This window comes from Chiloscyllium plagiosum, chromosome 10 (assembly GCF_004010195.1).
Source record: "Chiloscyllium plagiosum isolate BGI_BamShark_2017 chromosome 10, ASM401019v2, whole genome shotgun sequence".
Lineage (NCBI taxonomy): Eukaryota > Metazoa > Chordata > Chondrichthyes > Orectolobiformes > Hemiscylliidae > Chiloscyllium > Chiloscyllium plagiosum.
Window position 1 is genome coordinate 39,947,998 of NC_057719.1, and position 27,317 is coordinate 39,975,314.

The 27,317-nt window shown below is 36.5% G+C and overlaps 2 protein-coding genes across 8 annotated transcripts in view; one reads left to right on the plus strand and one right to left on the minus strand.

The window, feature by feature from the left end:
- klc1a (kinesin light chain 1a) overlaps positions 1 to 27,317 on the plus strand; it is a 102,818-nt gene that overhangs the window by 73,611 nt on the left and 1,890 nt on the right. For 2 of the 7 annotated variants that reach the window (XM_043697512.1, XM_043697511.1), the window contains exons 14-15: positions 10,307 to 10,437; positions 16,608 to 16,674. In XM_043697512.1, coding sequence (XP_043553447.1) covers positions 10,307 to 10,437; positions 16,608 to 16,674 — 198 coding nt within the window. Of the gene's footprint in view, positions 1 to 6,221; positions 7,622 to 10,306; positions 10,438 to 12,652; positions 15,651 to 16,607; positions 16,675 to 27,317 lie in introns of those variants that run through there. The other 5 variants (XM_043697516.1, XM_043697517.1, XM_043697514.1 and 2 more) reach the window with 4 other exon arrangements.
- xrcc3 (X-ray repair complementing defective repair in Chinese hamster cells 3) overlaps positions 15,574 to 27,317 on the minus strand; it is a 45,472-nt gene continuing 33,728 nt past the window's right edge. The window contains exon 7 of the mRNA XM_043697520.1: positions 15,574 to 15,649. Within this exon, the coding sequence (XP_043553455.1) occupies positions 15,574 to 15,649 (76 nt within the window). The remainder of the gene's footprint in view (positions 15,650 to 27,317) is intronic.

A 27,317-nucleotide genomic window follows, 5' to 3' on the forward strand; every position in this document is an offset into this window, starting at 1 on the left:
CCAGTGTCTGAATTACACAGTTTTATTTTGGTTGCTGTTTTGCTATTTTCTTTAAAAGCTTATCCAGAAAAATTGGCAAAGTTATCAAAAGTTACTTATACAGTCATGTGTTCCTTTTAAAGAATGAACATATTCAAATTTAATTTGTGCATTTTTAAAGTTTTATTCTGATCATTTGCATATACTTTGAATTTGTGATTTACAGGATAATTCAAATTTTATTTGCTCATTTAATATTGGTTTGGGCTGACATTCTTCACAACATGTAGAGAAAAATGACAACCTGTCAACATGCAACATATGTAATTGATGAAAGTAAATTGATAATTTAGGATAAAGATGAATGAAAAATCTTAAATTATTTAGGCAAGATTTGAGAAAACAGTAAGAAAGATTTACAATGTTTTGCTATGGAAAAGTTATTTCTATACAGTGGTATTAAAATAAAATCCCGGTGTTTTAAGTTGACTGCCCCTTCACAGATAGTGCTTACAAGATTTAAGAAGATCATCTGCTCTGCCTCACTCTTGTTCTCACATGTATACTTCCCTTCATACCTCAATTGCTCAACTATGAACTTCAGTGCTTATTAAATCAAAATTATGTTGGTCAGTACTAATTTTTGTAGAGATAATTTGATGTTGCGGTGCCGAAACTGGTACGACCAAGGTTGGATGAGTGTGCACTCTCTCTCTTCCCACTGCTCCACTGACCACACTTCGCCAATGTGGTCACTTATACACTTTATACAGTATTAGATTTAAAATAAAAAAGATCCATCAACCAGATTTCTTTTAATAAGTAACAAAATTATTGATCCATTATGAAAACAACACTTATTTGACAAAGCTGCAAAATTGATTAACACAGTTTGAAATGTCAAAGTATAAGTATTCACCTTCTAGATACATGCAGGAGCACACACACATGCACCTAAAGAATAAATAAACTTTTTCTGCAATGAATACATTGGAGAAAAGCATTTAGGACAAATATTTGTTACTTCTCAGAATAAAAATATAAGGTTATGTGCTTTGATAAGGAGAACAGATGAGGTGACCATTTCGTTGGTGGTAAGAAATGTGTGGATGTTCAAGGGGCTATGTATGTTTATGTCAATAAGTCACTGAAGACTAATGTGCAGACAGTTAAGATGGCTAATGGTATGTTAGTCTTTATTGCAAGAGTGTTCAAGTACCAGAGTAGTGAAGTCATGCTTCAGTTGTACAGAACCTTGGTTAGATCATTGTAGAGTGCTGTGTGTAGTTTTTGTCCCCTTACCTTAGGAAGGATATTGTTACCCCAAGGAAGGGCAATAAAGGTTTACCAGATTTGTTCCCAGATGACAGTTCTGTCCTCTGAAGAGAGTGTGGGAAAACTGGGTCTGTATTTTGTAGAGTTTCAAAGAATGAAAGGTGATCTTGTTGAAACTTAAATATTTAAAGGGTTAGACAGGGCAGATACAATAAGATATTTCCACTGGTTAGTAAAGGATAGAACCAGGGAAGGTAACTTTAAAATATAAGGAAGGCCATTTTGAACGAAGCTGGGTAGAATTTTGATCTTTTGAAATTCTTTACCCTACAGGGCAACAGAAGCATGATCGCTGAGTATGTTTAAAGCAGAGATTCACATATTTTTAAATACAAATGAATTAAAGGGGTAAGGAGATAATATCAGAGAGATGAGCATTAAAGTGGATGATCAGCCATGATCCTATTGGTTATGAAATTCTCTGTGACAAAGTGGTGAGGCCAAATTGTTGAGAATTTTCAGAAAGAGATTAAATAGTCCTTGGGGCTAAGGCATCAAAAGGTATGGGGAGAAACAGGGAACAGGATACCAAGTTGGATGTTGGTCATGATTGTATTGAATGGTGGAGGAGGCTGGAAGGGCCAAATGGCCTTTTCCTCCCTCCTATTTTCCAATTTCTATGTAATATTTATGTTAAATGGAAGAGCAGGCTGAATGGGCTGACACCTGCTTTAGTGTTCCTAACATACAGGCATGGGCGAAAAGCAAAACAAATATTGCCAGGGATGAGACTCAGCTTCTCTGGTCTATCCATGTAACTCCTTAAAAAAGAATTCAGAGGAGATTTGTTAGAAGTGTTCAAATCTTAAGGAGTCTGGGCAGGATAGATGGGAAGCAACTTGCCAGTTTTGCTGAAGGCGCAAGAACTAGAGGACATCAAGTTGAGGTGATTGAATGCCAAAAATGTGACTTGAATTTTGATTTTTGTCTGCTTGGTGGTTTGAATTTGGAATCCACTCCCTGAAAAAGTGGTGGAAGCAAAATTAATTGTTACTCTCGAAAGGATATTGAATACTTATTTGAAGGGCAAAAAAGAAGTGATGATTTAGTTAATGGGCAAGTGGAACTCCATGGGTTGTTCTTTCAGTGTCGGCAGGCACACAGTGTACCGAATGCCTGCCTTTTGTACAGTAACCATTAAATAATATTCTGAAAATCCACACAGCCCGATTACTGAGAAAATAGCCTTAAGTTTCACTAAATTAGAATATTAAAAACACTGAAAGGATATTGGCTTTCATGCTATCAGTTTTTATTATCAACTCTGATTCCATTGTTGAAGAGTTGTTTAATAATGTGCTTTAAATATTGTACGCAATTACTGCATTAAATATTTGAATTATAGATGTGCTAACATAATTTTTTACCAAATAACTTGGTGGTTTAATATACTAACAAACAAAAGCTTTTCTGTGATGGTAGCTAAATCTTACAATTTTGAATACTTTTAAACAGCATTAAATGTAGTTTCTTTTTGAAGCACATCATTGACTTGGAACTAATTTAAGGTTTCCTTTTCTTAGCCGTCTAGTTTTTTATTGATTTTCTTTTGAGGCATTCTTTTAATTAATTCTTTAATTATTCTTTGACCTTGGGATTAGAAGATTGTCTTTTACCAAGGTTTATTTCTGTATTTGAGACCTTTAATAGGAATTGCATGGGTTCTTCCTCCCAGTTTATGTACTTGTAAAAATTCAAGTCAGATACTCCCACATAACATGGTGGTGATTAGAAAATTGTCTTGAAAGGGAGAACACATAGAGTACTAATTAACAATATTACATTTTCAACAAAATGATGGAAATTTTAGGAATTCTGCAATGGGATTCGCATCCACTTAAATCCCACCCCTTATTAGAACCAGCAATCTGTGAAATCAATTGATATGGCAAGAACTTTTCCTTTTCTGCTCTAATTGCTGTTAGAAACTAAACAAAGTTGCACCTTGACCAGTCAGGTGTAACTTTTGTTTTAAGTGATATATTGATTAATAATCATATTGCTGAAGAACAAGACTGGATTAAAAATAATCATTTGTGAAATGCTCTAATTTTAAATTGAAAGCTTTGAAAACCATGCTTGTTAGTATTTCAGCATCATCCCTCCAATCATCTGCTAATCTTAATTTTAATCCATATAAAATGTTTTCAACATGATTTGGTTTTGGTTCTTTTCATTCCTAATTCGCTGTGGAAAATTTTAAAGTTATTGACAGCTTGATAACATGAGCAAGTCTGTGCTGGGAATCTCCTTTTAAACTGTACTGCAATTAGCTTTACATCAACAGCCTTAAAACTCCCACCATAGAGTATGTGATCTCTGAGGCTTTCTTTGATGTTACTAGTGAAGTCTCATAGTGATCAGTGCTGTGATTTCAATATTTTACAAGCCATATAATTGATTTTGATGAAAGGATTAAATGTATGTAACAAAATTTTCTGATGTTGCAAATAAGTAGGAAAGTAGATTGTCAAATCTGCAGAGGGATACAGATAGATTAAGTGAAAGGACAAAGTAAAAATAGATGGTGTATAATGTAGAAATTATCCTTTTTGGCTGGAACTATAGAAAAGCAGGATATAATTTCAATGGAGAAAGACTGCAGATATTATTAATACAAAGGGAATGGGTGTCTTGGTGTAATCATCACAAAAAGCTTGTATGAGGTGCAGCAAGGGATTAGAAAAGCAGACGTGTTGTTAATTATTGCTTGTGGAATAGGAGGACGGAAGTATTACTACAACAGTGCAGGGCCTTGGCTAGACTGTATTGTATTCAGTTTTTGGTTTCTTTTGATTAAAGAATATAATTGGATTACAAACAGTCCAGATAATTTGATCACTCAACTGATTCCTGGGATGAAATGATTAGCTTATGAAGAAAGGTTGAGCAGATTGGACCTTAACCATTGAAGTTTAGAAGAATGAGAAGTGATCTTGTTAAATACAAGATCCCTAGTGGTCTTGATGGAATTTTCCTGAGAGAATGTTACCTCTTGCAGGGGTGTTTGGATTATGTGGACATGGTCTGAAAAATAGGTGGTACGGTAGCTCAGTGGTTCGCACTGCTGCCTCACAGAAACAGGGTCCCAGGTTAGATTCCAGACTCGGGATACTGTTTGTGTGGAGTTTGCACTTTCTTCCCGTGTCTGCGTGGGTTTCCTCCGGATGCTCCGGTTTCCTCCCACAGTCCAAAGATGTGCAGGTCAGGTGAATTGGTCATGCTAAATTACCCATAGTGTTAGGTGCATTAGTCAGAGGGAAATGTGTCTGGGTCGGTGTGGACTTGTTGGGTCAAAGGGCCTGTTTCCGCACTGTAGGGAATCTAATCTAATTTAAGAATGAATAAGGATTTTTTTTCTGAGGACTTTGAATATATTTAAGACTTGATTAGTTAGAGTTTTGATCAGCAAAGAATATGGGAGCAAAATGGAATGTGGAGCTGAGATCAGCTTTGAGTTTATTGATTGGGTGGACTCCAGGGACCACTTGCCGACTTCAAATTGTTCTTGAGATCAGCAACAAGCGTGATTGCTTCACTGCTTCTGACCATTCTGTTCTAATCTCCACACAAATACATCCACATATCAGAGTATATTTATATATGTATAACAGTGTGTATGCAATAATTTTTAAGTCAACAACTGCGACAGCTGTCTTTCCTCTGCCTCTTCCATCCCTTTCCTCCTCTTCTCTTCCCTCCTTCCTCCTGTTCTCCCCCCGCCCCCCAAAAGAAAACTCTTCCCCTTCTCCCTCCTTTCCCAATATCCCCCCCCAACATTTCTGCACACCCAACCTTGAGCATAGACAGGAAAACTCCATTAATCCATCCACCCTGTTCCTGGCAATTGCACTACCTCATACATTACTCCCAATCTATCTGAGAGACACTGTCTCATGGAAAATGCAGACCAATTAGGGGAAAGAATGAAAATCTTTTTTCCAGTTCTTTTAGATGATCATATAGTTCAGGTGACCACTTTGGCCTAAATTATTGCTATACAAACATACAATTTTTAGGTAATCCATGCCTCAACCAGAAACTGATCCAATCTTTGCCCAAAGGACTTCAGCAACTTGACTTTTCATGAGCGGGCAGCTGGTTCCAAAGGGCCAATATTCTATATGACACTAATCAAGCCTTAACATTCAATATCAATCTGGCCATGCATATCTTGATACTCCCTTATCACAGAAGCTGCAGAAAGGTAATCTATTCCTTTCATTACCTGATAAACTTTGATCAAATCACTTGAGTCTGTGTAGAGTGCTAGTTCTTTTGCTATCCTGATAACTAAGATAGTTCACACTGAAAATGAATCTTTTGGCCTTCCTGTTATGGATGTAAAATGTTTCACAGCATTATTTTGGTACTATTTCTCAGCACAGCAGAAAGGTTTTGGTTAATGCCCTCACCAGTATTTATTTTTAAATGAACATCACTAAAATAGAATATCTGGTTATTATCACATTACTGTTTGAGGTATGTTGCTGCATTTTCTACTTTACAACAGTGACTACACTTCAGGAATAAATTAACTGCAATGCTCTGTGTCAAAGCAGAAAAGTACCATACAAGTGCGTGTTTTCCTGTATTATTTCCCTACGTTCTCTCTTTCTTTTCTCTCCAGTTGCTATCTATGCTTGCTTTTGTCTAAACCCCTTCCTGCTAGCTTTTGGCACTGGTTCTCTTCTCCACTTTTAAGGGCGGCATAATAGTGCTGGTACATCCAACAGATGAGTTTAGTTATTCACAGATTTAATCATGTGTTGGAATAATAAATGATGAGCAGCATGTGTGATCTTCATTTGACCTAGAAATACTGTTTGTGTAATTTCCTCAAACAATTGAAACTGTTGAAGCTTTTGCAACAGTTTGACTTGCTTCTTCTTTTTTTTGTCTGCCAGGCATAGGTGCTCTTTGTGATACTAATATTTCCCGGCATGAAGGGCATGCACCATCTTGAGGCTTAACTTCTGTGCATTATTGCAATCTGTAACTTTGTCTACACTATATTTTGTTTATTGAGAACTGTTTCAAGGCTGTTGTAATTCTGCGATATTCTTGTAGTTTATTGTATACCTGTAGCCTTGACATATCTGTTTAAAACTGTGTATTCCTTTCCACAATTGACTGATTTTTGCATTAATAGAACTGCCAGCAGATTATAATTCATATGAGACCCATACTTTAAAATCAAAACATATACTTAAAACTAAGCTGTTCTAATTTTATTAGTCATGTTTGTAAATTCAGGCATATGTGAGCGCCATTTGAGCATTTTATGGCTTGGCATCTCTGTTATGTAATTGCAAGGTAGATTTCTAATGCTTTGTCCTACAAAAAAGACCAGTAATGGTTACTCTCAAATGAAGAAAAATATTGATTAAATAGTATGGCATGATATACAGCCAGAATCTCTTATTTAAAATAGGAGGCATGTTATTTGTCCTCAATTCATTAACTTAGTGCCTATTAAGAATGTTGTTAAAATGTTTTTATTCTGGGTGAAATTCATGTTTAAATTGGTGCATTAGTAAACTGATCTCTGCTGATTTCTCGAGTGTCTAGTGGTATGTGTGATTGTCTTTTTTTTCTAGCTCTTAATAAACTAGTTCAATGTCTCACTAATTTGTCTTTGCCTCTGGTCTGCTTACTTCTTCAGTCTACCCTGCATATAGCATTCTAGAACTCCAGGATTTTCTAAATAGAACATAAAAATTGTGCTGTCACATTTATAAAGTTATTTTTCTACCCTACAACATAGGACGGCCTAACTTGCGTATAACTGTTAATCAATCTTAATCATTTTTGACGAAGCAGACTTGCGCTTTATTTTTCGTCAAGTTTTCACTGAATAATAGGTAGGAAAATTGTCAGGGTTTTTTTCTACCTGTATTTCATAACTGAAGAGAAATAAATGTATTGGGTTTTATAATACAATGAAGTTTAATCAGATTGGTGAAGGTTTTAATGCATTTAAACACAGCTGAAAGATTCTATTTTCTTATGTTACTAAGATTTTTATGGGTTATAGAAGCACTCCCTTTTTGACATGAACAACAATTTTATCCATAGTTTAATTTTTTTGTAATACCTTTTGAAAGGAGAGGAAATAATTGAAAGGATAAAACTTCAAGATAATTTTAATTTGATGTTGCATAATTAACAAATGATTTCTAAGAAGGTAAGTTTGGTCTTTTCTCCCTCCTGAAAAACTAATAGACCTTCTTTAAAAGCAGTATTAGCACATATTAAGTAGCATCTATAGCATAGAAATAGGCCACTAGTTCATCTCACCTTATCAATATGTCCTCTATTCTGTTCTTTATTCTGCTTTCCTTCTTGTACTTTTCCAGCATACCCTTCAATGTGGCAGCGATATTCAGCACAATTACTCGATATAATAAAAACAAAAGTATTGCGGATACTGTAGATCTGAAACAAAAGCAGAAGGACCTGGAGAAACCAAGCAGCTGTGGCACAATTAGTTTTGAGTGAATCCTATTGGACTTGGCGTTAATTTTGATTCTTTATCCACAGATGCTGCCAGACCTGCTGAGTTTATCCAAAAACTTTGTTTTTACTTATTGCACTGATTAGTTTCACATTTCAAGTTGAGTAACTACATTTTTCGTAATTTCTTTATTGGCTTTATTAGTGACTACTTTGTACCTGTAATCCATAGTTTTGTACTGGTTTCACAAGTAGTAACATCTCCTCTACATCTACATTATCGAATCCGTCCATGATTACCTTTAAATGTTCTCTTTCTAGGGAAGAAGAGACCCAGCATGTTCAGATAGTTCTGACTTCTCAGTTCAGGATTTATTGTCCTTGTACATCTCTTAACTTTCTCTGAAGCTTTTATACTTTGTAATTAGTAAATGACAAAAGTGCATGGCACTCAATGTATTTCACATTCAAATAAGAGATGGATAAAACCATAATAAACTTTTCTTCCAAGTAATGATGCATTGATAAATGTCACATTGTAATCATTGATAATATTTCATATCTTGAAAACATTATAGAAAATCTTAGAATAGATTTGCATTCTGCTTAGACTATAAGATATAGGAGCAGAATTGAGCCATTTGGCCCATTTGAGTCTGCTCTGCCACTCAATCGTGACTGACCTATTTCTCAACCCCATTCTCTTGCTTTCTCCCTGTAACCCTTGATCCCCTCACTAATCAAAAACCTATCTATCTCTGTCTGAAAGACACTCTGCCTTAGCCTCCACATTGTTCTGCAGCAGTGAGTACCAGAGATTCTCCATTCTCTGGCTGAGTTCTTCTTCATCTCAGTTTTAGAAGGTCATCCCTTCACTCAGAGGCTGCGCTGTCAGGTCCTAGTCTCTCCTACTAGTGGAAATGTTATCTTCATGTCCAGTTTATCCAGACCTGTCTGTTTTCTGTATGTTTCAATGAGATCTCCCTCATCCTTCTAAATTCCATCTTGTACAGACATGGAGTCAACAACTGCACCTCAAGCTTCTCCTTTAAAGACCCTGAATTTGGAGTCTAGGGAGTTTCTGTTAACCAGTTATGGTAACTGTGGAAGAGATAAAATGCTGCATAGAGATTAGAGTACTAATTGTTGAAGGGCAACCTCAAGTATGTATTTCTTGATCTTTAGAGTTTGCACCCACTGACACTAATGTATACAAATTATTGATCAAGGTTTGATTATTTGTTCATGTCAAATAAATTCAAACTTGACATACTTGAAGTGCTATACTTAGCGTTGATGCCCTGTTCTAGGGAGGTGAAAAGAATCAAATTGTTATTCAGTGACCCCTTCCAGAAAAATATTCAGCTTGAACTCACTCAGTGGTGATGTTCTACAAGCAAGTAGTCCATCGTTAGTTTTTTCCGAATTGACACCTAATAAATGACCAATCAGGTGAAGTATCAGAGATCTTGATGCATATGGAACTACAGCAAAAGTAGATATGTTGAGGAAGAGAAAAAGAAACAAATTTAAAGGAGCACATTGTTGTGTAACTATATAATAAACACAGCATGAAAAGTAATCAGACCGTGCATCTGGATACAGGAGTACTTATTTCTAACTTTTCTTGAGGTTCTACTTTGGCCAGAGAGCTCAGTAATTCATTTTAGCTAGAATTTGAAATATGTAATGATAACCACTAAATGTGCCATGTGAGGTATACAAGTATTGAACTGCATTTGGAAGATAATTTAGTTGCTTTGTTTGAGAAAATACAGCAAACGTGAATTCAAGATTAAGTTTTTTTTAAAATTTATTTTTAATTGATTAACAATTTAATTTTAGGAATATTCAAGACAAATTAATATTATTTTTCATGGCTTATCTAAAAGGCAATAAACTAAGTTTTAAGACATATTATATTCATAATATCAAACGTATTAAATAATAGATGATATTGGGTGCCTAATTAATGTGAGTAACAGATGTATGAACAATATAAATTATATTGACCATTATAACTTATTGATTTGCAATGATTGATTATCCCTGTTGAAAAGTATAGGAATTATATATGTTATAATACAATTCATTATGTAGGTCAGATTTAGAATAAAGAATTTGTAAATACTTCTCAGGCTAAAGCAGTATTCCTGGACAGAAGAATAGATTTCAGTCTTCGGATCAGAACTGATTAGATTCAAAATATGTGTTGTGAATATTTGACTTAATTCAATAATTGGGATCTTTGAATAGATTTTTAATTGGAAAATTATTTTGTATGATGTAGTCATTTTAAAAACCTTCATAGTTGAATTTTGAAGCTAGTAGATATGGTGTACATGCAATAAATTGTGTGTAAATTGGTTGTAGGGTGGGTTCCTTCCCATCTCATTTGAAAGAGGAATATGGAACTTCTTAGTAACTTGAATAAAGAAAACTTGTTCTCATTATGGTTCATTGTTCAGTTACGTTGAGTGTTATTGCAAATGTTTTGCCGATCAAATTGACTTATTCATATTATTTTGGGTTACAGGATGGAACTGGATCTTTGAAGCGGAGTGGCTCCTTCAGCAAACTGCGAGCCTCCATTAGACGCAGTAGTGAAAAATTAGTGAGAAAGCTGAAAGGTGGAAGTCCACGAGATAATGAGCCAAAGAACTCTGGGTAATTATTAATCTAGCAAACTGGCTATTCTTTTTGACATTGGCATAGAGCTATATTGATTGTATAGGTTGCTCTGAAAGTTTAGTAGTCTTACACTAAATGTGACAGTTGCAGTTCCATTATTAGTAAGACAAATGAAGATCTGTGCTTACTTAATGCCTTTCATGTCCTCACTGTCCCAAAGCACCTTACAGGCAACAATATTGTTTTTAAAAATTGCAGCTAGTGTTGTTCAGTAAGAAATATGGTGGTCTTTGTGGAAATGAATCCTTCTCTTCGCAGTGAAAACACTTCTTGTGTTGCATAAAATTACTACTAGGCTAAATGGGAAAGATTGGGAACAATTCTTCCAGCTGAAAACTTAGTCAATAGTGTCTCAAATGATATCAGTTGCAGCAGAATTGTATCCCTTCGTAATCTGTGACCATGGGCTTATCCTCTTCTCTGCCATTACCGTTAAGCCAAGGCATGATAAGATTGGTGTTGGACTTAGAGAACCCATATAAGCATGGCGTGTATACGTATACATTTTCTTAAGAGTTGCTGCATCATAAGTGTTTGGGATCACCCAACCAATTTATCAGGTAGGATGGAGTGAGGTGTCAGTAGAAACTGACCTCTTGGATTGAGTGACCTGTTTGTATAAAATTCTATGTAATGCAAATTCATCTTTCTTGACCACAGCACTCAGACAGTTAGTTGAATTTTGAACTAGTGTTAATGAAAGACAGGAGAGGAAAATAATTGAATTTGCATGACCAGTACTAACTTCAGGCTTCTGAGTAAAAAGAATCTCTTTCAATTTGTTTCTTACTAACTTGATGATATGTGAACTAAGTGGCAAATGCTAAGATCATATTGTTGAAAATATGAAGAGGTGTTAAATTTATCCAATAAAAGCAGTCATTAAAAAAATGACCAAGTTAAACGTAATGCTATTGTTTGAGGAACAAGAATGTTTTGTTGAACATTTCTCAAAGGAGACTCCAAAAATGCAGTAATACTGATGACGTTCACTAAATTTGATTTTTTTTTGTATTCCCTAAATGGGTCAAATAGATTTGACTTCAAATGTGTTTATAGTGGCAAGTAATTAATGTGGTAATAATTTTTTAAACTTCACTTTCTGAAAGTTTTTACTTCTCAACACAGTTCATACAATTGGAAAATTTGAAAACTATTTGCTGAATTACCAAGGGCAGTATGTTCAAGTTCTGGGATACTCAAAGTGCCTTCCTCATCTAAGTTTTCTCTTCCTATTTCCTGAAAATGGTGATTAATAGCTGGAGTGCAGGTCAAGGATATTGGCAGCCCTCTGATGATTTATCCAGTAGTCTAAGGTTCATGCATGAGTTTAGGCAGTGTGTATTGATAGACAATAGTGAAATGTCTCAAGACTGAGTCCAATCCTTTTTCTTCAGTGGCATCCACACAGGCAGACCTTAAAAAAAAATGCAATATGATCAAATATATTATCCTGACTTTTGTATCTTTGAACAAAAGTCAGGATAATAAATTTGATCATATTGTACCTTTTTTCCCCACTGGGGGGGAAAAAAATGTCATGGCTTCTTTATTGTGAATCAGATTTTGTTATCACAGCATTATCTTTTAAATATGTTTTATCAAGTGTACTGATGTTGTGTAAAATGAAAAGTAAGTATGCCAAAAAATGTAAAATTGAAGTCAGATTAAAATTTTGAACTGCTTTTTTCATTATATGGAGAAACTTGCCTTAATTCCTGTCAAATAGCTAAATAGCCTTTGTGAATAAGCTTATGGATTTTCAATTCAGTGTTTCATTTCTGTTTCAATGATATTCAAAGGTCTGTTCTGCCTGGGAATGGTGGTTTCCTACTTTATGACTTCCATGCTAGCATGCTACGTATTGACAAAAAAAATTTTTGGTTATCAGTAAGTTATTAATAATATGGTCTTTGATTTATTTTACTAAATTGAGATGGAAATCAAATATTGGCTTGACTGCTGCAATCCCACTTCTGGACTAATTTGTTTAGCAGCTATACAACAAGGCAATTCAACTGTAATTGTAAACAGTGGACATGTTTTAAATTACAGTTGTGCTTGCTTTTGTTTTAACTTTGCGTGGTTTCTGTTTGATTTTTTTTTGTTTTGTTGGTCTTTTTCATGAGTTGACTGCTTGCCATTTTTTAAAAGTGTTTGATTTTGTAAAAAAGCTCTCTTTATATTTTAGATCAGTATTTACTCAGGTATTCCTCCAACAATACTTCATTCTATTGTAGAATAACTTCAACTACCTTATGAGGCTTTCAGAAAAGAACCTTAAAATGAAGTGAGCACAACTAGAAGGATACCCAGTACTGAACTGAACAATTCTACATTTAACCTGACTGCCTTCTTCCCTATGTTTAACTCATACTGGACCCAGAAAAATAATCTGGTATCTTTAACTCTGTAATGGTAACAATTTTGTTTGTCACGGTTTTTTGCCGTTTGTGATCTATATTTCTGGTTTAAAAAGAAATCTTACATTGTTTTTTTGGTAAGGTAGCTTAACATTCATTTTGTAAACTAGCAAATCTTTTGCTAAATTATTAGTTGAACCTCTTGCTAATTATAGAATTAGTTTTGTAAACAGAATATGTTAAGTTTGCCTGTGTATTAGCTGAAAAATGTTCAGCAACCAGTTAATGAAGAACCAAAAGTTCTGTTTATATTACTATGATAACCACAGTACCCTAAAACCATCTTCATTGTGAATGAAATGAGCCACATGCAAGTGGAGAAGTGCCACACTAAGAACAAGTTCATAGTTTAGTGTAGTGTGACTGCAGCGTTAGAAATTATTTGTCACCAAGGAAGGTATTTTGTGTGACCAAGCAGAATTGGTCAATACATATAATGATTGCCTTTTGTTACTCATATTGCCAAATTTATTTGGAGCTTTTTATAATTCATGCCGCATCACCACCCACCTTTCCTCCTTTGTGTTCTTGCCTAGACATTCCTCATCCCTTATTGATTTATTCTCACCTAGTAATTGTTTCCATGCTGGGGTTGCTGCAGTTTATGGGTAGTGAGAGTTCTGTTGCATAATTTATTCAAAAGGTGTCATGTAGGAGTGCTGGCAAGTGTCTCAATCATTACTTGTCATCTCTGCTAATGACAATTTTAATTATATACATCACAGATAATTCCAGTTAATAAATGTGTTGCTAAATATAAGACTGTGATACATACTTTTGCTGTTGACTTGAATATCGCTTAATAATGGAGATTGAAAGGTCAAAGTATGGTCCCTCTTCTTAGTTGAATACTCACTGAGATAACAGTTGCAGAAAATATTACTCGAATGTAATATAATGATTCCACTTTCACATTCACACACGTGCCATTATTTACATTTGTCACTTGTACTTTCAGTTCATAAGATTACTTTGAACTAGTGACCAGAATAGAATGAAATTGGAACGTTCTGTTTCTTTCCTGTGATTGCTTAACCTCTTGACTGGTTTTTAATAATCTTAATCCTGCAATGGTTAAGATAATTAGCCAAACAACCAAGCTCATCCATTATGACTGGCATTGTTGAAACCATGAAGAAAACTAAATAATTTCCTTTCCCTTTAGGAACTTGGACTGTCTTAATTTTATCTAAATCAAAGCAAATGGGAATCATATTTTAATTAAATGGATGTACTAAGTTATACAAAAATTCTCTGATTTGCTCTTCTGTATGTTAAATTACTGGGAAAAGTTTTGAAATTCTTATTGTTGTGGGATCTGTTTAGAGATGCAACTAATATCACTAAACTGTTTACTATGCTTATTAGTTCTGAAGCCTATCAGGTACAAGAATGTATGAAGTTTTCTAACTGTTGCCAGCAGGTTGACTGCTTCCTCATTAGAGTAGTGGAGATGACTAGAAATCCTTTGAGTGTCAGTTTGATTTTATTCATGCAGTTTTTGCCCACTGTGTGCTGATTAGTGTCTCTTTCTGAAAAAGCAATCTTGCTGGGGAGCTGAAATTGGGGATTTAAAAAAAAATTCTCATTCAGGGAGGCCAGTTGAAAAAACTTAGTCGTGCAATACAATGTGAAGAGGCCCTTTGGTTCTGCACTGACAAAAACTACTCTAAATCCACACCGCTCCCATTTTCCAGTCTTCAATGTTCTGAATGTTGATCAAATATGTCCACCTTTCATTTAAGCAATGTGGCCACACCTTAGATATTCTCCACGCATTAGCAATGCAATCTCCTAGGATGGTCAAATTAAAAGAACAGACTAAAGGAAGGAAGGCTCTGTGGGGAAAGAGTTCTGAGAAATTTTCCTTCTACTCAAATGTAATCAGAAACTATTTCTAGGAGATGGGTACATTATCTAGCATCATTATCTACTTTTGTATAGTCCTTTGAAACATTTGCAAGAAATACACAGCCATTGTAAGTGTTGGTAACCTGTTCTAAAAGTCAGTCATTCTTTGGGAAAAAAAATCTTCTTGACATTTAACCTTGTTACCCTAATGTTTCTAATTCAAAAAATCTGCTTAAACCTTATCCCTTCATCATTTTATATATTTGTTTTCCTGAAGTAATTGAAAGCGGACTGAATGAACCATTTTGATTGGTTGCTGAGGTCTTAACTGCTCATCCCAGAGGCTATTTGCTGTTGAGATTCAGTCATTTAATTGAAATACTAGCTGAGCTATTGCTGCTCCTTATCCAGTAAGAACCTAAACCAATGTGGCAATAGGTGGCCAAGGAAACCTAAAAACAAAGGGAAGTGACCATTCTCAACATTATGCTTCAAGTGGATTTACAGTACTACTAAAGTTGAATTCATTGCAAAACACTCTGTACAGCTGATGCTTTTATCTTAAAACAAAGCTGGAATTTGACTGCTAAATGCAGATGTTGAAAATAATCTTTTGAAATTGAGTGTTTAGTTTGTAAAATTTATTTGTATGTAAATACGTGTACATAGATCTTTAACATTTACTGTTGTGGGCCTAAACTTAATTGCAACAGAAAGTATTTCACAACTTGAGTTCATATTTGTGTTCAGTTCCCACTGAAAGCATTATGCATTGGTCACAATTCTTGTGTGTTCAGTTTTATTTTAAACAAGATTGAATTCCAGAGTAGCCTGTCAATCAAACTGGCTTGCCTGAGTTGGGTGAGTGGGAGTTCAGTTGCACTGCCAAATATGTCAAGTAGATCCAAGTTGATCTATTGGGTCAATGATAGAAAATAAATCATTAGTTTTGTTTGAAGCACCTTTCCAATCTTCTCAGTCATACAATAATAACTGTCTATGGCTCTGACTCGATTGCTGTCTTGGAAAATTTAAAGGAAAGAAGGAAGGATTTCTAAAGTGTGTAAAGCCCTGAACAAGTTCCAGCATAAAACATTTTCATAAGTGATGCTAAAGCAAAGACTGGTTATATAGTTTGCTTGTAAGGAGTAGTGTGATAGTGCTGAGAAAGTCTGTTGGACTCATGGTTTACAGGCCAATCAGAATTGCAGTGGTTTGATCTTTGACTGTTTGTCTGAAAGAGTTAAGTTTGGGTAAAGGTTTCCAGCATTTCAGTCAGGCTTGATTTTGATGCAGTGCTGCCTCAGTAAGTTTTTGACTCTTGTTTTTACTTTGTTTCTCCTTCCTTTTTTAAACCTTTTATAAGAACAAATAAAAACTTAAATTAATATGCATAATCGAAATCAACATTTCTCTCTGGAGAAAATGGCAACTATTCATGCAAATAGAACAGTTTTAGGAAGAACTTTTTATTCAGTAAATATGGTTAATGCTTTAAACAATAAAGTTTGGGAATTATGGTATAGATTTTAAATTACATTCCATGGAATGTAAGATTCATTAGGCCTGCCATATTATTGACGCAAATAAAATTTATTTCACTTTGAAAATTCAAACAGGAATTGACCCTAGCATGTTTAAACTATCATGAAAATAACTGATTCAAATCATTTCAACATCAATGCTAGAATCTGGTGTCAGTGATTTCTTCCAAGAATAATGTATGGTGCCTTTAACATCAACATTGACTGAAAAGCTGTTTTGAGTTCAGCAAGAAAAGAATACTTTACTGTACTTTAAAATCTGTTATGCTTTGTCATTGAGCAGTAATTCTGATTGGTTTATCCTTGCATGTCACTGACATGGGTGCAGTATGAAGCGTGCCAACTCTTTGAATATACTTAACACAAATGGCAAGGCTACTGAAGATCCTTTTCAAGTAAGCCCTATGCATTTTTGCTAGTCAATATCAGTGGCAGTGTCTGGGCTGAAGAATCTCGACAGACATGTTTTACATTTCTGTTATTCACTGAAATGATTTTTATTGATGCCAATTACGTGCATGCGTGCACACCATTGGAAAATGTCTATTTCTTGCTATCTTTTTCACAATTGTCATCTTGCAATAATCTTTTTCTGCCAAGCTAATACTGCTTCAAAATTTCCTAGCTTGTCACACTTAATTACTGCTGGCTTCAGATAAGACACTGCTGCTTCTATCTAATTTCCTCATTTTTGTGCCTCAACCTGTTACCAATTCTAAGGAATGCTGCTGTCAGTATGAAGTACACTATAAACAATAGACTTTTATTAACATTTCCTACTATAGCAAATTCAGAAATTTCCATTATAAATCAAAATTAGCTCAACCTTCACATCTCTAGTGTATTGGAGAATTGAATGCTTTCAACACATCTGACTTGACTTCAGCATTCTGTATCATGTAACATTTATTGAAATTAATAATTTATGAAGTAACCTCAGTAAATGTTTCATGTGTATATTTACATTAACTAATTGCTAAATGACCTGTGGATTATTTAAAAAGTAATACTTGCTACTAACTGGAGTTTTGTGGTTTTCTTTCTTTATAACCCATTGACAAGAATCAGGTATGGAGATGCATAAATGAGCTTCTAAACTTTTGTGTTTTTATATAAAAAAATCATGTACTATTGTGGGCCTAAATATTTCCAAAATAATTCCTAACATTCTCTACTTTTTGTCTTTCTGCTTTAAAGGTTAAATATTGCATTTCAATGATATTGATTCAAACAGATGCAAATTTATTCTTAACACAACTATTGCATTTTCCCACGTGTCTTTATTGAAAAAGATTCAGCACTTCTTGTTCGATAACACTGAAACGAAGATGTGTTGTTAGTGCCACTTGTGTTTGACTGTGCTACGTCAAGTATATTATCTTAAATCTGTAACTAGTTCCATTATTAAGAATGAAAAAAACAATTTGGAGCAATGGATCTAATTGATGTATTATATTCCAGAATGTCAGTTGGTGCTGGAGCTAAATTTTACTCCGTCTAACATGTATTTGCAGAGGGAAACATTACAAGCATGACCTTTTAATTCCACTATCCCAGTCTCTTGATATATCTGCTTAAGTGAAATCACAATGTCCTCCACATACTTATAATTAAACAGAATTAATATGCTATTAATAAATACAATGGTTAGTTTTAGTCAGAACACAATGCTCAATTCTGCATATCTACTGTTTAACATTCTAAGTGGTGTCCCCAGAGATCTATACATGGGCCTCAGCTTTATTCTACATTTATAAATTACTTCATAAAGGAATGGAGTTCCAAACATCCAGGCTTATTGATGATACTGAGTTAAGTGGCAAAAAGATATTGTTAGTTTATGTGAGCAAAACTGGCAGATGACACTGTAAAATTTTTACATCTAAAATTAGCAAATATTCCAAATGTTTCGAAGTTGGGAACTGTGGAGAAACAAAGATTTAAAGGTACAAATGCAGAATTCAGTAGAAATTAATGAACAAATGCAAGTGGGATCTTGGTCTTTATCTCAAGAACGTGAAAATTACATTTAAGTTATATAGTAATTTCTGCATTTAGAGTATGCATACAACTGTACGCACCACACCTCTGGAAAATGATGAACTTTGAAGATATATAGCTAATTTTTTTGAAATGATACCGAAGTTTTAAGGCTGTAATTATGAGAATGAGACTTATAGACTTTTCCCTTGTACAGAAGATTAAATGAATATATAATTGATGCATTTAAGATGACTAAAGATGTTGATAATGAGAGAGAAAACTTGTCTGAATGTCTGGGTATGAGTCTAGAACAAGTTATGGCCCATATGTTGCAGACAGCAGTAAAGCAGTGGCACTCTGACTTGAAGAAAACTGCCAGTAATGATCTAATGATTTCTGCATGGATTTCACATTTCCTGATATTAGCTTAAATCTGGCACTGTTGAGGAATCTCCAGATGTCCAGCAACAATTATGTCTTTAAGCAGGCTAAGCTCACACAGAAGCATTCTCCTAAAAACAAACCAATAAGTAAAATGCATTAATTATCCTTAACTTTTAATTGAATTTTACACAGAGTAAAATGTTTTGGGTCATAGACACAGGATTAAAAAGAAGGTGAAATGAAAGATATTTTTGAATTGTAATCAAGAAACTTTATATTGCACAAATTAAACTTAATTTCAATGGGCTAGAGAGTGTGTTCAGCCAAAATTATAAACACAGCACCTTTTCCACTTTAGTGTGGTACTAGTTAGTTCAGTTGGCTGGCTTGTGATGCAGAATGTGATATTCAATTCTGGTGCCAGCTGAGGTTAATGTGAAGGACCCCCCTTCTCACCCTCTCCCATCGTCTGAGACGACCCTCCGGTTAAATCACTACCAGTTGTTTCTCCATAATGAGAGCAGACGGAGACTGTAGTTTGCTGGGATTGTGGAGAATTTTTTTTTTAGACACAGGCAATTAAAAGCTCAGTTTCATCTCGCTCAATGATATGGAACCTTTTCAAGAATTTTTACAGTGGGACTAATAATGTAAAAGGGCTAGTTCTCATCAGTTCAGTGTTTTTTGTTTGATTATTGTCTTTCAGGTGATCACACTATGGAGAGTGTAGAATTGCTGACAACTTATGGATTTCAACGTTTAACTGTGCATGTGCAAATTGTAGGAATTGCTGACCATATCAGGAATATTGGTGCCAAGCATTAACATTCACATTAATTCCACAAAACCAGACCATTAATTTAGAAAGAACTCTTGAGGGGAAGTGTCAGGAAATACTTTCTCACATGAATCATGGAAGTTTTAAATTCTTGTGAACAAGTTATTGAAGCTAGGTCAATTGAACGTTTGATTCTGAAATTGTCAGAATTTTGTTAGGCAGGATATATTAAAAGTTACAGAACAAAGAGGAGTTTAGAATACAGGTCAGCTTGATATAATAGAATGCCAGAACAGGTTGAAGATGCCCTGAATGGCCAACTATTGTAGCTTTTCTCCTCTCAGATATCCATCTAATTCTGAATGGAATGTTTTGTGCCACTTCTGATATGTGGCTTTTAATTTCTGCCATTAATTCCCATTTATAATTGAATAATTGGTGCAGAACAAAAACAACATGGTGTATTCTTTTTGTTGAGTTTAGTTTCTTTGAGTAAAATAGTGGCATTTGTTTTTTCTAGGAGAAATCTTTGTCTGCCTTTGTAAAACAAAAAGTTTGCTTTTGACAATTGTGTTTTGGGTTGACTTTTTCTATGGAATAGCAATTGTTAAAGGTTACTGAAAATATAAGATAATTCTGTTTAAAAAAAGGTTATGGCTCATTCTTTTTGAGGTAATTTCTTGACATTGTTAAACCTGAGCTGTACAAAATCTGAATGTGTCTGTGTATTGGCTACATGTGAGGAGTAGCAGTATCTCTAAATATATATAGCCTTCTGTTCTCAAGAGATTTGTGTTTAAAGAAAGAATGTCATATCTTTTTACAAACAATACAACAATAAAGAGGACAAGGAGGCAAAAAAAAATCAAAGTGGGAGAAGACATGTATACTTAGGGAGGTTGGAAACAGTTAATAACTTCTGCACAAGAATGCATCTCATGGGTTTTTTGTAAGGAAAGTGGAATTGCAGATATAGTTTAGTGTGTAATGTAGCCAGTAACCTTGCCATAACCTGAAAGTAATTGGAAGCTAAATATCCCAGTTGCAAGATTTTTTTACAAACCCTATGATATAACGAAAGGGAAAGAAGCATCGATAGAGAACAGAATTACTAGTCAAAAAAGAATTGGTAATGGAATCGATGGACAAATGTACAATCACCAGAGAATGTAGGAAGCTGGTACAAGTAGTTTATAGGCCTCTTAACAAGCTAATAAAATGGGATATCTATAAATACTGTGGTTAGGGAAGCCTATAGGAAAATAAAATTCATTATAATTTTCACTTTTCACACTGAGCAAAACGTGTTTCCACAGTCCTGCAAATTGAAATAGGAGAATAATTTGGATATTTTAAAATTGGATACAAGATAGAGTATAAAACTGAATGTAAATGATTTATATAAATCATCAGTTAGATTTTTGACTAGTACCTATCTTTTGGGAACATTGTCAAGACCATATAAGATATAATAGAATCAGAATATGTACTATTTCATTAAAATGATAACTTGTTAAAAAAAAAATTCAAGCTGGTGGAGGTGTTTAAAGATGTAATAGTAGATGGGGAAAAAGAATATTTCCATTGATTGGTGGGTTTGACATATTGTGTAAAAGATTGGATTTCTTATGTTCAAATCACTGGAATGGGGCTTCTGTCCACTCACCTAAGAGGCTAATGCTTTGATAATTATGGAACATAAGGTTTTGATTTAGGTTAATCTTAAATTTATGTTGTCCAGTCATGCAGCTGCATTGGCTACAAGCAGTTCACAGGTTGAGTGTTCTGCAACAAGTAATACCTGACTATCCAAAGCTGTTGTACCATCTACAAAGAACGTGTGAGTAGTACATTGGAATCTTTTCCACAAACTTGGCAGCTCCAACACAAGGAGTTTGTCACCCTCTAGGACATAGCATTCAAATATAATGATAAATGTTCACCACTTCAACCACTGTACCAGCCTGACTGTAGTGTGCCACCATTGATACTTCACAGCAACTCACGATGGCTTTTTCAACAGTACCTTTTGTACCTGTGATCATTAATGCATGGAGGGGGAAGGGAAACAATGACATTGGAACTGAAATAACTACACATAGGCCAGTATTCCTGTTACCAAGTCACCCTTTGTTTACTTGTACACAGTACACTGGCTGTGGCCAGCCAGCTTAGAGTCAGTCCCCTGAACTGAGGGGATACCAAATCCCTGTTTATATTTTTTTCTCTAACAGGGGTAGTACTTATTTTTCCCCAGCACTCCAGTTTTGTGTGTTTGTAGGTGTAAGACACAGTAAATGAACAAGTGCATAAAACTTTATTCATAATCCCCCACCAGGAAGAAAGAAAACACCTGGATGGCATTGCCGCCCTCCCATGTTTGTTTTTGTTTCTAACTGAGAAGATTCTAATCTTCTGGTTATTTTTTTTCCTCTTTTTTTCTCCCACACTACTACCTAACAGTGGTAGTGCTTATTTTTCCCCAGCACACATGTTATGTGTGCAGATGTAGGACACAGTATATGAACAATGAGTACATAAATCTTTATTCATTGTCCACCACCAGGAAGGAAAGAAATACCCGAGTGGCCAGTGACCAGCAATGCCCTTCTCATCAAAGAGGAATGCTGTGTGATCAGGAGGTGAAGGTGGGGTGGGGTGCAGGGACTAAATCAAAATAGAGTCAGAGGGGGCAATAAAGCACTCCACACCCTGCGGTGTCCACCTCTCCCTTAAAACCTCAAGAGTGTCGGTAGACAGTGTGCTCCTCCTTCAGGGGCATCCAGGTTCAAATGTAAGCGCGCAAGAGGGGCAGGCAATCTGCCCTAAGGCCTCCCACTGCACGGCCAGCTGCCTGGACCGGTTTATGGCCAGTTTGGCCAGGCCCAGAAACAGATCCATGAGGAGGTCCTCTGACCTGCCTTTCTTCCCTCTGCACCTGGTGCCTGAAGATCAGGAGTGTGGGGCTTAAGTCTAACCAAAAGCAGAGGAGAAGGTTTTTCAGAAAACTAAAAAGGGAGTGCAAGTGCCCACACTCAATATATACATTGTACATGGACTCCATCCACTGTTTATTTATTTTTTCTTAACAAGCGTGTAAATCTTTATTTATATTCCACCACCAAGAAGCAAGGAAACACCTGAGTGGCCAGTGACAAGCAATAGAGATGGAAATGTGTTGCTGGAAAAGCGCAGCAGGTCAGGCAGCATCGAGGGAACGGGAGAATCGACGTTTCGGGCATTAGCCCTTCTTCAGGCTAATGCCCGAAACGTCGATTCTCCTGTTCCCTAGATGCTGCCTGACCTGCTGCGCTTTTCCAGCAACACATTTCCATCTCTGATCTCCAGCATCTGCAGACCTCACTTTCTCCTCACTGACAAGCAATACCCTTCTCGACAAAGGGGAATGTTGTGTGATCAAAAAAGTTAAGGGGAGTGCAGGGATTAAATCAAAATAGAGATGGAGGGGGTATAAAACACCCACTCCCTGCGGTGACCACCTCTCCCTGAAAACCTCACGGGTGTTTGTAGACACTGCATGCTTCCTCTCCAGGGACACCCAGGCAGGGACATAACTATGGAAGAGGAACAGGCAATTGGCCCTAACGACCCCCTCCAATGCCCACTGCATTTATGGCCAGTTTGACCAGGCCCAGGAGTAGACCCATGAGGAGGTCCTTTGACCTAGCGTCCCCCCTCCTCCGCACCGGGAGCCCAAAGTTCAGGAGCGTAGGGCTGAAGTGCAACCAAAAACAGAGGATAATGTTTTCAAGAAAATCAAAAAGGGACTGTAAATGTCCACACCCTATATATATATATACATGGTCCATAGACTCTATCCACTTTTTTTTCCACACTACCGCCTAACAGCAGTACATCCCTGTTTATATTTGTTCTCATTTAAAAAAAAATCAGACCCCATTAAAAAGGAATACCAGTTAACTGACTATATAATACAGCAATCAGATCCTCCCCCAAAAAAGCGGAACCCAACAGCAGCAGTAACACGTTGACTGTGGTCCGGCTAGCTCAGAGTCAGTCTCCTGAACTGAGGAGATTCTAAATCTCTTGTTAACGTTTTGTTTTCCCTTTTCTTTCTTCCAAACTAAGACAATTCTAATCTCCTGTTAATTTTTTTTTGTGCTTATATTTTCCCCAGCACCCATGTGTGTGTGTAGGTGTGAAACACAGTGAAAAACAGCAGGTGTACAAATCTTTATTCAATTCACACCACCAGGAACAAAGGAAACACTTGAGTGGCCAGTGACAAGCAATGCTCTTTTCATCAAAGGGCCATGCTGCGTTATCAAACAAGTGAAGGGGAGGGCAGGGATTTAATCAGAGTTGGAGGGGGGAAATGAAACACTCCACTCCCTGCAGTGCCCACCTCTCCCTGAACAGCGCAAGGGTGTTAGTAGACACTGCAAGTTCCTCCAGGGACACCCGGGCGTGGACATAGCTGCGGAAGATGGGCAGGCAATCGACCATAACGACCTCCTCCACGGATTGCTGCCTGGATCTGTTTGTGGCCAGTTTGGCCAGGCCCAGGAGCAGACCCATGGGGACATCCTTTGACCTACTTTCCTCCCTCCACACTGGGTGCCCAAAGATCAGGAGCATGGGGCTGAAGTGCAACCAGAAAGAGGAGAAGGTTTTTAAGAAAATCAAAAAGGGGGTATAAATGCCCACACCCAATATATACATGGTCTATGGACTCGATGCCTTGTTTACTTTTTCCACACTGCTGCCTAACAGCAGTACATCCCCTGTTTACTTTTTTTCTCAGTGAGCTGGTTGTCTGACACTTATGTTTTTTCCCTTTCTTCCACCAGAAAGTAGTAGTGTCATGTTGGGCATGTGTCGGACATAGTGAAAAACAAGTGTGTAAATCTTTATTTATATTCCAGTGCAAGGAAGAAAGGAAACACCTGAGTGCCCTTCTCCAGGGACACCTGGGCCATCCCCTGTTTGTAGTGTCTCTGCCTCAGTCAGTGTAACTGAGATTGTGAATTAAATATTGTGTCTCTGCCCCAGTCAGTATATTTTAGATTACATTTCCTACAATGTGGAAACAGGCCCTTTGGCCCAACAAGTCCCACACCGACCTTCCGAAGAGCAACCCACCCAGACCCATTTGCCTCTAACTAATACTCCTAACACTAAGTGAATTGGCCATGTTAATTTGCCCAGACCTGCACATCTTTTGGACTGTAGGAGGAAACTGGAGCACCCGGAGGAAACCCACGCAGACACTGGTAGAATGTGCAAACTCCACATAGACAGTCGCCCGAAGCTGGGTCCCTGGCGTTGTGAGGCAGCAGTGCTAGCCACTGTGATGCCTCATTCCCTGTTTATATTTTTTCTTCTTTTTCTTTTTTTTTCCTAAGGTGATTCTAATTTCCTGTTTTTTCTTCTCCCTTATCCCCACACTATTGCCTAAATGTGGTTGTGCTTATATTTTCCCCAGCACCCATGTTGTGTGTGTGTGCAGGTGTGAGACACAGTGAAAAGACAAACAGATGTACCAATCTTTATTCAATTCCCACCACCTGGAAGAAAGGAAACACCCGAGTGGCCAGTGACAAGCAATGCCCTTCACATCAAAGGGCAATGCTGCGTGATGAAAAAAGTGAAGGGAAGGGTCGGGATTAAATCAAAATAGAGTTGGGGGTGGGGGGGGAATAAAACACTCCAATCCCTGCGGTGTCCACCTTTCCCTGAACAGCTCGAGGGAGTTGGTAGATACCACGTGTTCCTTCTCCCAGGACACTCTGGCTCGCCCAAAGATCAGGAACGTAGGACTGAAGTGCAACCAGAAACAGAGGAAGGTTCATCCTGTTTATTTTTCTTTCTTTTTTTAAGAAGAAGAAACAAATACTTCAAAATAAACTCCTCCTCAATGGGAAGACACCAACAGAATCTGTCTCCTTTTTAATGCAAGAAGAAAAAAAAAGCAGAGCCCTTCACTCACACTGATCCAGCTCCCTCAGACAGCTCTGAGTGAACAGGATGTCTGACACTCCTGTTCTTTTTTTACTCATTTTTTTTCTTTTCCCCAGCACCCATGTGTGTGTGTGCAGGTGTGAGACACAGTGAAAGACACAAGGTGTACAAATCTTTATTCAATTTCCATCACCAGGAAGAAAGGAAATACCCAAGTGGCCAGTGACCAACAGTGCCCTCCTAAGAGGGCAATACTGCGTGATCAAACAGTGAAGGGAAGAGCAGGAATTACATCAAAATAGAGGAGGAAAGAAAGCACTCCATTCCCTGCGGTGCCCACCTCTCCCTGAACAGCCTGAGGGAGTAGGTAGATACCACGTGCTCCTTCTCCCAGGACACCTGAGCTCGTCCAAAGATCAGGAGCGTAAGTCTGAAGTGCAACCAGAAATAGAAGAAAGTTCATCCCCTATTTATTTTTTCTTCTTTTCCAGCACCCATGTTGCATCCCCTGTTTATATTGGTCAGCCAGTCCTCCTTGATAGTCCCAGATTAACAACCCTAATCAAGGACCTCATAGTCATCAAGCTCTACCTGATTCCAATCACTACATGAATAAAAGCCAGTCTCTCCATGTTGACTCAAAAATATATTGTTGCTGAATCAAAATAGAGCAGACTATGGGTGTATCAACACCATGTGCGGGCCACATTCCATGAGCAAATAAAAAAAAAAAGTAAAAGATTACAAAGGGACAAATTTAAAAAGTAAAGGAGTTAGAAGTGATGTTTTATATGCAGCAACTTATTAGAATGTGGAATACCCTACCAAAACCATTAATCAAAACAATATTCTTAAATTACTTTTATCAGGGAAGTCGATTTACCTATATCTAACTTGGGAACGCTTGTACTCTCAAATGTGATTCCATACAGGGGTGTAATTTTAAAGAGTTGTAAAATGTGGTGCTGGAAAAACACAGCAGGCCAGGCAGCATCCGAGGAGCAGGGGAATCGACGTTTTGGGCATAAGCCCTTCTTCAGTAATTTTAAAGATGTGACATATGAACATTTCATGTACTTTATATTGTCTTGCATTGTGTAGTGACTTGCATACAAATCGACTTTCAAATGGACTCCAGAGTGGAACCCGCTCACAACCCGTGGACTGTCTGCAAATATTTGAGAACAATATATTTTGCATATGGATGGGTATGGTGGATTGTTATTTTTGAGTGCTAGTGAAAATATAAAGAAATGTAACATCTATAATTTCATAACTTGTGATCAGGATCAACTGTTTTCTTTCTTCATAGCCCGCAAACTCCTGAAGACTGTACTCAAACTGTTGCCACAGCTGAGATCAGCTATACAAAGTTTAAGTAACAAGACTTCATATCCCATATTCTATTTAAAAAAACCTGTTTCTAAAAAGCACTTAGCTTACGTAGAAAAGTCATATAAAAAAGACATAACACTCACCTGAAGATAATGGGTGAGATATACTTGTTATATATCTGACTGAGAAGTTGCTGTATTTAGACTGAGAGCCTTGTTTAATCCTTATTGTCATGTACAGAATCCAAGATAATTAATTACTGCTTACTTTTATTTGTTTGAATACTTTGGTTAATAGGAAAATTGATATTTATTAGACAATATAATCATTTATTTCAAATGTAATTGGTTTTAGGCATAGTAACAAGGTCCAGTTAAAGGGAGATCATTCAATATTTCTTTGAAGTCTGGCATCTAATCAGCAATACCAAATTTACAACTTAAATTCTTGGGTTGATGGCATGACCCCCAAGGTCAGCTACATTTGCCCATTCCTAGTTGACCTGAGAAGGTAGTAGTGGGCCTTTATAAAAATACTTTTACTGAGCTGACTGGGTTGTTAAGCCATGTTGGTGTCAGAGTGGAGGCATTTACATAGTGGGAGAATGATAGTAGG